This window comes from Bombus flavifrons, chromosome 15 (genome assembly GCF_040668555.2).
Source record: "Bombus flavifrons isolate JBK064 chromosome 15, iyBomFlav1_principal, whole genome shotgun sequence".
In the NCBI taxonomy this organism is placed as follows: Eukaryota; Metazoa; Arthropoda; class Insecta; order Hymenoptera; family Apidae; genus Bombus; species Bombus flavifrons.
This window is the reverse complement of record NC_138456.1, coordinates 8,164,903-8,182,576: the sequence shown is the minus strand read 5'-3', so window position 1 is coordinate 8,182,576 and position 17,674 is coordinate 8,164,903. Positions and strand designations below refer to the sequence as shown.

Sequence of the window (17,674 nt, the reverse complement as noted above, 5' to 3'; positions counted from 1 at the left end):
TTGCTGCAGCTCGACATCGTGCACACGAGTTCAACGGTTCACCTCTTCAGCGCGTGGCCAATTATCTGGCGCGTCTTGTCAATGCACTTCCGCAAGATATTACGGAATGTCATGTTGAGCAAAGCGTCACGTCTACGTACGTGAAGAGTAGCAAAACGGAGGATAGAAACGTACAGTGGGACGGTGATTCGGATTTAAGAATCTTCCTTTTGTTATATCCTCGATTTCTTCGCTTGAATAAATCCTCTTTGGAAATTGGAGGCTGAGTAGTCAGTCTGTTTAAATGGACGTTGAAATCGACGACCACGTGTGTACGTCTCGAACGCTAGAAAGGACGTAGCAAAAATATCTTTCTCTCTGTTTACTTCTGTATCTTCTTTGAATCTCTATGTTGTTTTTGGGATGTCTTTCACGATTGATTTACTAGTCGCTATTTTTTAAGCTCAGACGAAGAGTAACAGCACAGCCAATGATTAATTGTTGAACTTGAACGGAGTTGTTGAACCAATTTGCTCGTCTTCCTCTTACTCCCTTTCTTTCCTTTTTTTTTTTTCTTCTCTGACCACTTCAACTTTTCCGGGTAAACTTTAGCCACTTCGATGGCTCTCTACGCTCTCTCCACGTCTTCCACGCTACACCGTCCAGCCGCGAGTGACAGGCCTCGCTTTTTATCACGGTTACTTTATTGCGAGCACCACGACGAGCAACTTTGATACTCGTCGCTGCTTCTGCTTCTCTCTTTCTCTCCTTCCTTTCCTTCTTCTATCCTCGCTCAACCCCCTTGAAACCCTAGTGGCTCGCAACGTCGGCCAAGGTATAGGCGTCCCGTTGGTAGTCAAGGCACTGGACATGCGCGTTGTGAAAACGAGCCTCTGACATTCTACAACCCGTACTCCAGGAGGCCAGGAATCAACATAGCCAGCTTTCAACGCTTCTTGGATGGATACTTTTGCATTAATAGATATTTCTAAAACATGTGGACGATTTTATCGAAACCTAGCGCGAATCCCTGAGTATTTAGGGATCATGTGATTTCGTATTTTTCTTCTATTTTTGACGGTAGATTACATATCACGTCACGTGGCCGAGAATAATATCGATCCTACGTATTCTCCTTCGAGTGGTTCGATCATTCGAACGTGGTCCTTGAACGAGCCCGTCCAAGGATGTTTTCGAAATGAAGCTGCGATTATCGATCACGCGGTGACGGTATGCCGACCTCTCGTGCTCAAAAAACTCTCTAAATTGACGATAAAACTACGACAAAAGCTGAATAGAAAAACCCTGCGGCTGGTAGAAAACTGAACGGGTAATAAGCTCTGCGTTTATCACCAAGCGTTTTTTTATCGTCTGATCGATCTATCGTGTCCATTTTTCAAGGACGATTCTTTTTTCGTTTATTACTGCCTTTTATAGTTTCCTATTTTCTATTTACGGAGAAAACGATCAGAATAGCGGACGTATTGACTGATTTCTCCTCGAAGGCGGGCAATTGAGCGAAAAGTAGAAGAACAGTTCTAAACAAAGAATCCTCTGTGATATCGCCTTCGACCGGTGGCTGGCCACACGATTAGAACACTGGTGTTATTCATGGATATCGCGGTTCTTAGTCATAAATCACCTCTTGTTCGTTTCTTATTAATAAGAGTCTAAAAAAAAAGAATTGTCTCGTGAAGTTTATTTCATAATCAATAGAATCGAAACACTCGTGTCGTTGATTAATTTCGAATGGAAATTTGTTCGAAAAACGCTGATAATTCACTGTCCTCTTCTTTCTCTTTCTCTGGATAGTCATGTGCTCGCAAGCCGAAGATCGATGGGATTGGTTGCACTGGTTTCGCATCGATTATCGAGGTCCAATTTACGTGAGAAGTGGTCACGGTTAGATAATCGATCGACTCTGTGCAAAGCAAAGCATTCGGTCGTGATTCAACGAAATGAAAATCATTATTGACAGAACGGATAATCACAGTTCACCGTCGATCGTTCGACCGATATAGAATCTCATTGTTAATTTACGTGAATATCTAGTCACAGCTGTAACTATAGAATAGAATCGTGGATATATATGTAACCACGGTTGCAACTATAGAACAGAATCGTACATCTATGGAACGTGAGGTCAACAGAACACTGACATCATTGACAGACGTCCAACCTCGATTCTCGCGAAGAACAATCACAGCTCACCATCTTGTTGATAAATAAAATAGATTGCTCGAGATTACTCTCTGATTCGTCGATCAAGACAATAATTAGAACACAGAAATTATTGACAGGGAATCAAGCCTATCCTGTACGATGTTTACGGTCTATCATTGTGTTTCCAGGAATCTCCACTCGTTTGACATAACCACGAGTCAGGAACCAGAACCAAGTTTCATTCACCATCAACTTTCCAGTTTATAATTCGTCTCGTTCCTTAAATATTCCATACGTTCCCCGTACGAGTATCTACATATACATCGAATCACCTTCTTTATCGATACTCGACGAAAATTTTTCATCCGATCTGTGACATAATCACGAGCCAGAAGAACAAATTCCTGCTCTCATCCAAAGCATTTATCACCCGTCAACTTTCCAGAGCTCCTCGAATTCTTCCTCTTCTTCAAATATCTCATGTATTTCCTGCACGCGTATCTGCGACATCGATTCACCCTCTTAATCGACGTGCACCAAAAATTTCCGATTTAGTCGACGGAACAGCGTGAAACTTGGTTCGAATTTGCAATTCCTGTTTGACCCGGTCCACGACTCGATTCCTTCCTCTCAGCAACTTTCCCGCTGCTCGTATCGATCCCCGTGGTTCTCTCTTTCTCACCCCCGTGTGGCAGTGTGTCGTGTCGTCCCGGAAGGGAAAATCCCGCGTCCGGCGCGTCAGCGTCGAAAAGTCCGCCGCGGCGCGCGATCCTCGTGATCGATGTCCAGTCCGCCTCGTGAGTCGGAACCGCTCGTATCGGTGACTTGCGTGTCGCGCCGCGGCACACGTGACTCGAAGGTCATATTCCGGGATCGATCGGGAAGCGGGCTGGTTTTTCAGGAGGCCGCACGCCGCTCCCGGAAGCTCGTAAGGTTCTGCCCGTACCGACGATCGGTTGCCTCGTATTTCGCGATCGATGCACCAGGTCTCTCAACGAAGACAACGATTTTCAACGAATGATCGTCGAAACCGGAGCAGATTCGTTCACGGTTGTCGCGAGGTTTCGCCTCGATCCTCGAGGAGCCTCTCACGTCCATCTCATGTCTCGAATATTTAAATAGCACACGATTAAAGGATTACATTTACGTGTCTGTGTGGGTGGTTCGATCGAGTCCTGGCGGCCATTAGGATCGTTCGAATGGACTGGACGGAGCTTTCTCGAAGAGACAACGTGTCTCCTCGAAGATTAAGTCGTGCGATCGTTATTCGTCGATTCGATCGCACTTTGGCCTCTCTTTGGCACTGCAAGTCACCGTCTACCTTTCACCCGATTATCGCGATCCTGGACAACCGGACGACCGCTCCTCCCGCCTGATATATACGTGTACACGCGGCGAGAAACTCGTCGCTCTCCACGATGACTGCTCCGCGACATCGAACAGTCCCGCGACTGCGCACACTCGATTCCCGTTCCTCGAGCCTCGATTTTCCTCTCTCGTGCCCTTTCTTTCTTTACACCAGCCACGGGGCTGGATGTTCCTGGAATTGGTAGGGACGAGGGGAAAAAGATGGCAGTAACGGTCATCGATGAAGGAAGGTCGAGGTCCTTGATTCGAGATGAAGATACAAGATTATGGAAACTCGGTTACGGGTGTTTCGAGGTTTTGATAACGTTGTTTTTCACGGTTGCGCTGTCAGACACCGGGGGATTTTGGTTTATTGTGTGGATGATTGATGGATTTTATTTGGGTGAGTTACCACGCAGCGACGTTCTTTGGAGAAAGGGTTAAGGAGAGGGGAATTTTGATTTATCGAAGACGTTCGGATGGATACGTTACTAATGTCTAGAACTTTCTTCTGTAACAAAATGGAATTTTTGTATTACAGAAAGTAGATTACGATGGGTAGTATGTTTCATAAATAAATAAGATTTGGAATTTTTCTAGCGAATATGCGTGTAAATAAAATTTGTTTTTCTATGCTTCATAATACGGTCTTAGTATGAGACGTAAAATAATAAAAATTTCCTATATTATGTACCATCTTTAATATATTTTGGCCAAATATTTATTCACGCTGTGAAGGTATATGATCTTTTGATTGAAACAATATATAATTCTCCTTCACGATGTATTATATCTGTTTCAATAAATAAAATTCTCTTATGTCATGAAGTATTTACAATAAATATTCTTTGATATCAATCAAATCCTACACAAGAGAAAGCATTTATATATTTCCAATATCCTTGAATACAGAGTACCCTTCAGTACCCTTTTCTTCTTTTACATTACTTGCTATGTCATAAAATACAGCATAGTCGTTATAACGAGTAGAATTGTTAATAAATAAATAAAATGATTAATTCCGTAGTGAATGTCTATAAATAAAAAGTGGTATTGAATTTGCAACAATTCTAGTATCTATAGCTGTTCGGTAAAATTTCCTTCGAGCAATCGGCCTAACATTTCTTTTAATTTTAATTGCATCCTCTAAACGTTTTCGAAATATACCCGTTCGTTAAATATTTTCCTCGACAAAGGGAAGTCTCCTGTGTCAAATAAGCACTTCACATGATAAATACTTTTTAAACACGACATAGTACCACGCCAGAAAATTTACTTACAATTCTCAATGAGAATTGATCGTAAAATTCATCCAAATAAAGAAAAAAAATAAGCACTAAACATTACTACCTTTGTATCAATCAAACCTACAAAAGAGAAAGCACTCCTACATACCACCAGTATTCTTGAATATTAAACATCCTACTCCAGTAAACTCTTTCCTTTAACCCTCCGATTCTTCTCCAAGTACCATAGAATCCTTGAGTAAATACAATACCTTCACCTCGAATACCAATAAACGAATATGAATACTAAACCCATCTCTCATATATCTTGTCGAAATTAAATATCGACTACTACTACAAACAACATTAACGACAGAAATCCAATCTAATAATTACATGCCTGTTTCACGAAACCGAGAGTGACCATCGAGCCAAACCTTCGTTGACAAGTATTCCATCTGGTGCCGGTCTGTTTGTACAGAAATTTTCTTTTGTCTAGCATCAAGTGGCTTTCTGCTCCATTGACTTAAATAACAATGGAAGCGCAAAGGCAACAAGAACCATCGACTTTCTTGCTGCAATTGTAGACGCAGCCAGTACATACCCCTGTCCCATTCGCGAAGCCATTCATCGTCGAAGGCAATAATTTCCCAAGGGCACAGGTTGGCTGGTTGCGTTTGCAAGAAAAATGCACAACCGATCCAAGGTTGAACTAACGCGGAACGTACAAACGGAATCGCGGTTTCTTATCTGATACCAATTTCCAGCCTGTTTGTTATGTTTTCTAACCGCCGTTCCACCCCTCCCCCCACCGCTCCTCTTTCTGGCTTTATTTCGCTTTTCGTTATCTGCCTATCTGTCTCGTTTCGGTTTGTGGTTATGGACGAATCGATAAATCAATAAAAATGTTCTGGCACCCCGGGGTTCCAGGGACTCGATTACGCGGACAATGAGGAAACGGTGAAGACGGAACGACGACGAAATTCCATCGTCGATGTACGGGCGAGAGCGCGCGAATATGTTGAGTCAGATTTATAAATAAACCGCCTTATCAGATGCCCGGCACGAGGGCTATTTTAAGGTATCGACCAATCAGTGTTAAGGTCAAGCACGCCCACGATTATTCGAGGACTATCAAAATTTATCCGCCAGGGGTGAATCCTTGGGCTTTTTGTTCGTTCGATTAAAGTCGTGTTGGAATGTATTTAATGACCGACGGGGAGAAACACGACAAGTGGGGTTAATAATTATAAAATTCAATACGCTGTCAGACCATCCTCGCATTATCGAAATTGTCGTTTTGTTTCGGTTTGGAATTGGATATCCTCTTGAACGACGAAGAAATTGTTATGAGATTAGTTATGTAATTGAGCTTTTACAAGTCGTCTATAGATGTTTGTGCTGTTGGGAGAAATTTGAACGTGTAGAAGTGTACAGAATTCACATGGTACGTTAAAGTGTATGTATTTGAACTAGAATATTCTTATAATATTTGAATGATGACACTTTTTATGTACGTTTTGTTTCTTTAATTATAATTATAAGAATATACATTTTAAAAGCTTCGTAGCAATAGTTATTGACCTCTAAATAATTGTTAATTCTTGCTTTTTGTTAGAATTATTTTTGCCAAGTAATCACAATACGACACACGTTTCTAACAGATAGGGTTGCTACAACAACAAAGAAAGTTATTTTAACGTTACCTACGAGAATCATATTTATAATAATTGAAAAGAATACAGGAAAAGAACATGATAGGTATTCTTCTAAACTTTTCTCTATTCTCTTCTATTCTAGACTTCGGATATTTATGAAAAGTGTTCATGAAAGTTCACATTTTTATGAACACAAGCAAATAAATGGAACTTAGACAGAGATTTCTTCATTCGGCGAATATTACAACAAATATTCAAATATTTCACACACACATACACACATATATATATGTTGGTGTATTAATGTATTATATGCATTATATACGTTTTCACATCATTAAATTTTTTCAGAAATACATAATTATTCGCAGTGTAATGATAAGTCACATTTTATATTCGTCAATCTGATATTACCAAAATTGTCTCCTTATTTAATTTAGAAATTACACATTATATATTTTTACTAAGCTCTTGAATATTGTAAAAATATTGATTGTCATAAGATTAGTTACGCCCTTGGTGTTTTATGAGAATTCGTGGGTTTACCAGCTATTTTTAAAAGGCTTATATTTTTGGACCTAGCAGGTTGTTCCCTGTTTTATCTGTCACGTTAAAATACTCCCTTTTAGCCAAGTAAGTTATCATGCATTTCTCCTGTATTTTCTGTTTATAATAACACATTAGTAGTGTTTTTCAGCTCTTAAACGTGGAACGATTATTATATATTATGAAGATAACGTAGTACGACATAAAAAGAAAATAGAGAGAATAAAGAGAAGGAAGATGTAAAATCTCTCATTTAAGTTTAGAATGAGCGAGAAAAATAAGAAAATATGTATGTGCACGTAATATAGGTAACATTATTTTTTATTCACTTGGAAAATAGTAAAATATAGATTTAAAAATCTAAAACAGAATTTGGAATGATATAGTGCAGAAATTAAAATTTTTCGCGGTTTAATGACACCAACAAAATCTTAAAATAGTAAAATATAGATTTAAAAATCCAAAACAGAATTTGGAATGATATAGTGCAGAAATTAAAATTTTTCGCGGTTTAATGACACCAACAAAATCTTAATTGGAGAAATTTGAGTTTCTAAAACGGTGAATTGATAACAGGAGTTCGCAGAGTTCGAATCTGAAAAGTTACAAAGCGGAATATTGGAACTGTAATAAAGTTCGAAACAACGCTTCGGAATTGAGAAATTTGTCAAAGTATCGATGGCAAAGGATTTTATTGCAACTCCCCCATTTATAATTCTGTATTCCACGACTACTCTAAAGTTCCACGAAGTTCTATTATTAGTATTAATTTTCGTAAATGTGGAACCGATATAGTAATCTGTATTACATCACCAACTCTGTAAGCGCTTCTTTTGCGTAACGTGCATATATTTACGCGAATCGAATGCAATTCTGGATGACACAACAATGAAATATTGAAACGCAACCGCTCATCCACTCAGCAATAAATTCTTATCTCATGAACTAGATTAAGTTGTTGCGTCAACAGTTCTGAAACCAAATTGCAAATGAAATAGGAAAAATATATCTATAATCTAAAAATATATATATATCTAACTAACGATATATTATTCGATCAATTAATATTAATATTACTAATATTATAATTCTATTTAAAGAGAAGGAATTATGCTCCTGGTTATCGTTTGAACGTTTACTTTACTTTATTTTTGTAGGAAAGTGTTTTCGTAGTCATTCTTCATTCATTTGTCTCTTTGTAAGTGTTTTTGCCAAAAATTCGAAAAATATTACATCCTTTGAAATACAATTACGACCAACATATATTTCGGATATTCCTCATATTTCAAGAACTTGAATATTGACACGATTGTACTAGATTCAAGAAATTTTGGCAACAAAAGTTTCGAACCTTCAAACGCCAAAAATTCAAGAAAATAGACAAATTTATGAGGATTTCTAGCTGACTTATCAAAATTATTGTGTACTTGCTGTGATTGCCTATATATATGTGTAAATTAAAAGCTATTATTGCGTGCGTAAATTAATTCAAAATCAAATTTAAGCAAAAGATCAAGAAATATTCAATTTATCGTAAAAGCACTCATCACGCTCATTATTCAACAAACAAATTATAATTTCTTTCAAAATTTCTTCAAAACATGGCAAAAAGAGAAAATATTTGAATTTGATTTTTTCACATTCGATGTTGCATATAATTAAACAATAAATGTATTTGTTTTAAAATTGGCCTTAATTTTAGTTTAAAAAAGCAACTTTTTTTCCAAAGAACAAGGAACATTCGATCTTGGAAACAAAAATGAATAATCCTAAAGACACCAAACTAGTTTATACATTTAATATCATTTAATCATAGAAATTATTACCCACCAAACAACCTGCCAATTAACGTCCCTAAACGTTCTAATGCTCAAAAAATCTTCCTAGTATGACTAAGTCAAGCATGAAAAATTGTTTAAGAATCCTATTTTGCAGCCGTAAAACTTGAGGAAAAGTTCGGTACTTGTTCGGAAATGGAAAAATTCCAAATATCCTTGCCGCTTCAAAAATGCTCGAAGAAAATGCATCGCAAAGAATTATGTAACAATGCTAACGATTCGCGTTTCTCATGGTAACATGTCTATCCGCGAAAGCAAAGTGACCCGGTTTAGTCGGTCTGTACTTTTACTTTTCATCAATCTCCGCGGAATAACGTGGATCAAGGCTCGGAACGTTCGCAAACGTTTCACCGTTGAAAAGGTCGGACGGATAGAAGCAGTGGCGGGCGACGAATAAATTTAGCGAGGCGAAACGGGAGCAAGAAAGCGGCCGATAGAATGTGACGAACAAAGAGGCAGCCCTCGTGGAAATTGGAAACATGCCAGTGGCGCTATCACACGGAGGGTGGCACAACTTTCCAATGGGTGAGGGTGGCCAAGTAAAGGGTGACATCTAGTCTAGCGGGGAAATATTGACCGTAAAAATGGCGTCAAGCCGGGGCAAGATATGCGAAAGGAATTCCCATCGAATGAACGACGACGCGTGTCGCTCGAAATTTCATTGTTTTTCCATCGATTCAAAGAATAAGAGATTCTTTCCACAGGGGTATGAATTGCTGGATATTCGAATGTTCGATTCGTCGAATTTTTAAACGGCAATGGGAGATTGAATTCGTTAGGGGAATACAATTAGCACGTGACTGATGGACGATTCCTGGATTCCGGAATTTAAGGGAAATTGGTAATTATTGGTAATTATTGGTGACGCGTAAAGAGATAGGTATTGAAGTGTTAGTATGTTTACGTTGGACATGCTAGAATAGAAATAACAGTAGAGAATTCTCTCTAAAGGATTGGTACACTGTGTAAAAACGTTCGAATTCTATTCCCTTGTGACAAACGTCTGTGAAGAGTTCCTTCGAAGGAATAGAAGCGTGCGTGCCTGAACGTTAGGATAATTTAAGAATATTAGATTCTTCGGATTTTTTCAGGAATCTTCGTTGTACCGTGTAAGAACGTCTCGTTGAAGAATTTCGTTGTTCTTCGTAAAGAATTCCTTCCTTTCGCGAAGAATTCCTTTAAACAAATAGCGATGTTGGTAATTGTTAGAGCGTCGGATTGTTAAATGTTGGGACATCACATTGTTAAATTTGTTGTACCGTGCGAGAACATCCGAATTTCGTTGTGTTTCGTAAACGTTTAGAAGGAATTTCTTTAAGGAAATAAAAGTGTTGATTGTTAGAATGTTAAGTTGTTAAATGTTGCAATAACATCTTAGATCTAAATTAATCTAAATTAAATCTTAGATCTAAAGATTTAAAGATCGCAATATTACATTGTGATATTGATTGTCAATAAATATATGATATGATATGATGAATATGATATAAATAACTAGGGAACTTATTATTCAAAGTTCTCTTCGTCCTTGCGATTTTCACAATGCTAGTGAGCAAAGCGATTCACATTTCTTCCCTCCCATAGAAAGTCAAACAAAAAATAAGCTTACAGAAGCGTTAACTCTCGTCCGCTTAGAACTTAAACTATTTTAATATGAAATATTTATTTTACACCTAGTTTCTCGTAAGGGAAACATTTCCACACCTTTCACATTCCTCATGTGTGACCCACCAAGGTTTCTCATTTGGAAGTGACCTACATATTTCATAGTATTCCTTTCTATTTAATAATTTCTTTCGGTAACGAAGCCGAAAAGCCTTAGAATGACGAGCTACTTGATTGAATAGCCGATCGAGCAAGCAACTTTTCAAAGAAACTTTGTTTGGACTTACAAGGAAAATGGCCAGGAGGTTTCGAGCTTCTGTGACGGACGCTTTTCGTGTTTCGCGGCATGTCGGTTCTCAATTCCATGGCAACTGTATAAAAGGGAAAGAAAAGTTCAGAATTAATTCGTCACGTTCCACGTAAACATACAGATTTTTGCAACTTAGCGATTCTACCGTAGAAAAGGATTCTGTATTTTTCATTTTATAACTCATTTCGTCATTCGTTTAAATCTTCACATTTATTTGTAAAGGTATGAATTGGTGGTCCTTCATACGTTAAATTCGTCGAACTTTTAAAGAGCAATGAGAAACTTAATTTATTAAGGGAATATAATTAGCGCGTGAGTCAACGATTTCTAGATTAATTACAGTACGAAGGAATATCTTTATGTCGTGTATGGGGCCAAAATTTCATTTTTATTACGTTTGTTACATAATAAGTCGATTAGTTCAGATCGATAAATATAACACATCCTAAAACGAACATCTTATGATATAGTAAAATAAAATTCCTTTTAATTTTTATTCTAACAAGACTGTATATTAAAGCTAATATATTTTAGCACAACGATATGTTTTAGAATTTTTTATCAAAATAAGAAAATTTGTAATGCAAATTGATGTGATTTTGCCATAGTATAAATTCGTTGATTTCAATCTTGTAGAAACTTTGTGTTTTTACTGTTTTAGTATGATCCAATTTATATTGACAAAGAGAAATGATCTGAAAGTATGCCTTTCCTACGTGTTGTGCTTTGAAAGAGAAACTAAAGCTTTCTGAACAAATAATAAGTAATCAATAATATATAAATAGAAATACTTATGAAATGGTTCATGATTTTTAAATAACTAAAGCAATATTACAGTGAGAAACGATATTCATTATATAATATAAGAGACAACGTGTTTGTTATTTAAAAAATGGAAAGAAAATCACTAAGATCAACAGTAAATATGTCAGAGATAGACTGTAGACTGTAGATATTAATGTAAATTCACATCTTTATAAATGTAACTAAAGGAATGGTATCTAAATAGAAATTTATTTCATTCGCTAAATATAACGAATACTTTGAATATTTTATACATTTTACTCTATCAATCTGTCTTATCAATCTACCGATAGAAAATATTTCAATAACAAAGGCATGTTTTCTTTTAAAAAAGCATATAAGACATAAAATGAAAAACACAGAATCTTGTCCTAGACCTAATAGAATTTTTCCTAAATTTGTCTCTAGGTTGGAAGAATCACAAACATGATTTACGGTGACGAGGATCGATTAACAATTTTCTGTGTTTTTACGCAATTTCAATAATAATAACGTCGTCGACTAGTGACAATTTTTTGTTGAAAAAGCAAAACCTTCTGGTTGTTCGAGAATAAAAATTGCCATAACAAAGACATTGCAATGCGAATGGAGGAAGCAAATGAAAAACTTCATTTTGGGAAACAAAAGGAAGGTTTAATATCTTCTCTTTAATTTATCTTTGTGTTTTGGTTTATCGCGTGTCTTTTTTCACGCCGACTAAACCGCTTAATCGAAATTCTCTTGTAAATAAAGCGAAAGATTGGATAGATCTTGCGATATCGTGCGTTGAAGTATTACAACTTTTTTCTTTCAGAAACAGTATCGTGAGCTTTAAAACGATACTATGAAAACTATTCATATTATCGCATTTCTTTATAATATTTTATAATTTGTTCAATATGTAGATATTTACAATTTTTAAATATTTACTGCCTTACTTGGGTACTGAATATTTTTTTTTAATATTAAATGCTTTTAAACATTTATCGTCCTTTTACTATTAGTACGAATAGCATATAAATAATAATCAAGGAACAAAGCAAAATTGTAGCAAGTTAACCATAAAGCGTAGTACGAAGAAATTTCTTTAAAAATTAATATTTTTCACATTTATGTAGAAAGTATAAATTTATAATTAAACGTAGAAAGTATTATAATATACTAAAATCATCATTTATTGATTGTAGTAGTATTTTACTGTATCCTTCTTGTCGTAAATAAATATTAATTTACTATTCAACTGTATAACATTATAACATTATAACTGTATAACATTATACATTAGAACATGGTTCTATATCTCTCCAAAATTGATTAAAATATATGGTTCTAACAAAGTATAGCTTACTACCTCGGCAAAAATAAATTGCATCATCAATAATATTGCATGTAACGCAATAAATACTTCCACTAGCAGAATTTGTTACGTAACCATACGGTTCAACGTATATCATATTACACACAACATAAGCGTTTAAGGCTGCAATTTAAACGAAACTGCAGTAGCAAAAAGCTTAAGAAAACACGTGAGAAAAGCTCGATCCCTATAGAAGCTACAATTTCTGGAAAAACACGTGTCAGTCGATCGTGGCGCGAGTTATCGATTCGTTTGGGGCACATGCTGTTTCATTGTGACCGTTCCAGAACGAATCTGGAAGAAACCCCAAAGGCAACTCTTTACAAACTGAAAATCAATAAAATCAAAGTGCGCCGCGGACGCGTCCGTAATAAATTTGCCAATCAAAACGATGGCAACAAAACGTAAACCTCCTCATCTTCCTTGAAGAAAAACCCACTTCGCATAAAATACAAAAGAAAATGAAGAAAAACAAAGTGCCGACGTGTGTCCGCGCGTTCGTCATTTCTCAACAGTTTCTTGCCAGAAAATCGTAATGTTAAACGAACCATTTGCCGCAGAAAGTCTTGGATGAGGAGGATTTCCATAGAAATTCGTCACAGGCTAGAAATTTCTCAAGAGCATCTCTCCAAGGAGATGTCAAGGGACTATACGGTTCGACGAACGAAGCATGAACCGCAGACACCGTGGATTCTCAAGGAGAGATTCGTGCGTACGAAGCCATGCATCATAAGGAACGCGAACGCGAGAAAGAGAGGCGCAGACGCTTAAATAATTCATTAGACGAGCGGAGATTTGCATTGTGACGAGCATGTACGCTACCGGATCGGTGGACGAAGGAGCAAACGAATTAGGCACTTGAGCTCGATCTAGGGCCTGGGTTGAGAAAGAATATCGTATGGAGAATGAAACATACATATAGAAGACATACACTATCGTTCAAAAGTATCCGGGCACTTGCTCATTTTTCACATGATGTATTTTACAGTAGTTATAAAAAGTATTGGCGCATAATCTTACACTGCAGTAAAGCAATCTTTTACTAAAGCGATCTTTTACTAGATTCTATATGCGTCGTTTTCACAGTATCAAATTTCTGCAGTCGTGCGAAGGTAGTACTAAATGTATCGTTTTCGAAGCAAGACTCGACCTCATTTTAGGCTAAAAGAATGTTCAAACGGCGAATGAAACACGTAGACGACATAATTATGCTGCTACTTAGAAGTATCCGAACACTTGGTTGTCTTTGACAAGATGGATTTTGCAGCAGTTTCTGAGAATTTGCAGAATTTGTCTAAATATCCGCAGTCTAATAATCATTTCTTTGAGTAAAAATATGTGCGTAGTTTAATCTTTTTTTACAATTAGAAAATTGAAATGTTTTCTACAACTTGGTAAATTTATAACATAACTAATACCTGTATGGTTTGTATAACATACTCTCATTACTTTCTGCATTATTTCGCGATCTTTACGAAGAGATTAAAAATATATTTAGGTTATAAATAAAAAGGGATCTACACAAACATACCGAAATAATTCATACAATCTGTTTAATTTCCCTTAAAATCTATTTGAATTTTGATCAAATTTTCATGAAAAATACGTGGCAAGAGATGTGAAGAGTACAAATCGCCATTTGCCTTTGTTTGAAACTTTAATGAACTTGCGAAACTTATGCAGTTCATGTAACACACTTTAATTATCTAAAATGTATCCATTTACAGATTGAATAGAATCACCTTATATGTAGAAGAAAGTTTGAGAGGATTCATAAGGCCGACGATGCGCGCCACTGTTTTAAGCTTATCAGAGGCTGAAAATTATAACAGGATGTCGCGAAACATTTGCCTTCGTGTAAAACGCTATTCGACCCAGAAAAACGAACTGGCCAAACCAGTTTTTCCCTTTCTTTTTTAAGTAGCTTATCGTTAGAAAAAGTAATTTGTGAACGTTCCTTTCGCGCAAACATTGCTGGACAAGAAGCTCCGTCGCTGATCCTCCTGTTGTTCGTCTGTTATGATAAATTTAATATTTATTCCAACATTTTAACTACTCATCAAAATTTCTATATATGATTCGACGGTGACGCACATTTTTTTTATCAGTAGTTTTCCTGCAAATTTTACGATAGTTTGAATTTTTAATATATTTTTTCCATAATTCCACGACCTTTTTCACAAGTTATGTAATAGTTATTTTAACATGTGTTGATTTCTTGTACAAACTTCAAAATATAATTCTAATCTGCTACGTATTATTCACTTACCCTTTTAAGTATTGACAGAGTAGAAGAATTACTATTATATAACGCGAGACCAAACAATCTATTCTAAGTGAAAAAGCGTGCCATTCGAACTCCTTTCTTTGTGGAAAATTCTCACATGCTGATACTACTATCTTCTTGCAAGACTATAAGCTATAGTGCAAGAATCCCTTATTAACATTTCAAAATACGTACTTCTTTTACAATTCTTAAATGAATTTTTTAAAATTTTATTTTTAAATTATTTAAAATTAGTATTTTAAAATTCAATAAACTTCAATAAAATTCATGTTTTAATAGCAGACAAGAGTGTTTATCAGAATATGAAAAAATCAATAAAAATATTTCTCGTATTTTACGCAATAAAAATACAATAGAAAAAGAGATTAAATGATATATGATCCTTGACTAAATATAACATTCGGAATGAAATATCATAGGTGATTAAAAAACATGTAATAAAACGTATGTTATAGTATTGAACTGAACAGAAAGTTTTTGCATGTTTTTATACAGGTTTTACTAAAATCCTACCAATGTCCTACTAAGTAATTCGTTAGTATTTTCTTGATTTCACATGCTCATCTAGTATTCTATTACGTAGTCGTATGTTTAATAATTACTAGTATGTAAATATACCAATGTTCCAAAAACCACTTTAGTATCTCTTCAAAATGTTAACCGATTTTTAATATTTTTATCAGAACTAAGTATAATTTCCTTATCAATTCGTAAATAATAAACTGTTTGACTAATAAAGCTGTTCTATAATCTTTGACACTTAAAGTATCAAATTTTCTATAGCAAGGTTAACGTTTAAAATTACATTTTATCGTATCAGTATATTCTACGACAACTCAAATAAAAGATACAACCATTCTCAGTCTTTCTATATATAATTTTGTAGTCAAATTTGTATTCTATGAAAAATAAGCAAGTTAGTTCCCACACTTCTGAGTGGCAGTATACAATCCATCCTGTCTGGACATTGTCCGTATTGTCTATGTGTTTCAGCGACGTGAACAGTTTCGGGCTGGCTTAGTATCGACCATGGGCCCGAATGGGGGCTGTATCTTGCCAGCGGAATGTTTTCAGCCCCGTTTCCGAAGCGCGACGTCGACTCACCCCCTGTCGTGAAAATAGAGTTCGCCGGACGAATCGGGAGTGTATTTGAAATTGGGGCTTGATACGAAGCTCGTTGATTTATTTGTCAACCGAATCCAACTCTAAGGAGGGTGGTTTCTGCGCTGGATTTTTCTACTCTATAAAAAACATCACGATTCAAGAATTCTGTTCGCTGTACTGGTTGAAGCAACTGTGATAGATGTACTTCGGTGGTCTGTCGATTTTTTGTTTACACGCGGAAGAAACTTGAGACTGGTTGGTTTATCTGTAGTTTTGTACGAATGATGTAAAAATGATAGGAATCTGGAAGCGAGTGAAAAATATTTGGAACAAAATAATAAAGTTGCGAATGTCGAGCGATTGATTTACAGAGATAGAGCGAGAATTTTAAGAGTGGGGCGGAAGTAAGTTTGGAATTAAGTACTGCATATTATGATATTAGCAAAAGCGTTCTCATTCAATACGTGAGACTATCGTAAAACAAATTCCTTACCAGTTATTACTTATCTTTTACATTTATACAGATACTTTCGCCCTGAGTGATTACTTTTATATTAATTACTATCATTTATTTTCTCCTTGCATATACCACGATATAATATTTACCTTTATACTATCACATATCGTATATTTCATCAGAAGGATATATTTCAGCAGGATATTTATATCCCATTTTATCCAAGCCCAACATTAATCCTCAAATCGATAAACAATTTTTCCCAATAACGCAATACCACTGTAAAAAAGAAACGGGAGAAACACACAGTAATACCGAAGAAATACATCAAAATAAATATCCCAACAGAAATTGTCTCCCATGCCCAAGATAATTCGCAGCATCCGCCATAACATCCCCTCGAACCCCTCGACTTCCATTAAACCAGAGACAATACACATCATACAATCGCTATCCAATAAATTCCCGGAGCCAGAAGTGCATCCCAGATGCCCGAAGAAATAATTCAGAGTGCACATCGAGACCGGACACACAGTGTGCAAGTCCAGGAGAGTAGAAGAGCTTCTTCATTGTTTGGCTCGGAGGGCGCTTGACCTTCTGCAACCTGTATCGAGCACCTGCCTCTGTGCTTTCCTTTCAGTTGCTCTTGGTACATGAAAAACCGGGGTCTCGATGTGACCATACTAGATAAAAAAAAGAAAAAGAGAGACGAAAGAAATAAAAAACCCTGCTTTATAATATAGAGCCAGCCTTTCTTCTCGGATATTAGATATTGTCCTTTGTCACCATAACCGGAACGTTGCCGGTACACCGATTCATCTCGATCGTGCGCCAGTCTCGTTCACAGAGACATATTAGTGTAGCGTACACACACATACACATAGATGTTGGATAAGTGTACACACCTACACAGGGTGGTAACTATCCCCCACCGTTCTCTGCAGCCCGGTTGCCACCTCGTACGAGGTCGAGCGCCCTTTCGAAATTTGCCGATGGCCAAAGGAGGCCTCGAGG

At 36.4% G+C, this 17,674-nt stretch overlaps 1 protein-coding gene across 9 annotated transcripts in view; it reads right to left on the bottom strand.

Annotated features, from left to right (window-relative positions):
- Positions 1-17,674, bottom strand: part of Ih (hyperpolarization activated cyclic nucleotide gated potassium channel Ih) — a 236,678-nt gene that overhangs the window by 178,394 nt on the left and 40,610 nt on the right. For 8 of the 9 annotated variants that reach the window (XM_069128326.1, XM_069128327.1, XM_069128335.1 and 5 more), the window contains one exon: positions 10,650-10,733. The exons of the other annotated variant lie outside the window; for it this stretch is intronic. In XM_069128326.1, the coding sequence (XP_068984427.1) occupies positions 10,650-10,733 (84 nt within the window). The remainder of the gene's footprint in view (positions 1-10,649; positions 10,734-17,674) is intronic. 9 annotated transcript variants of the gene reach the window in all.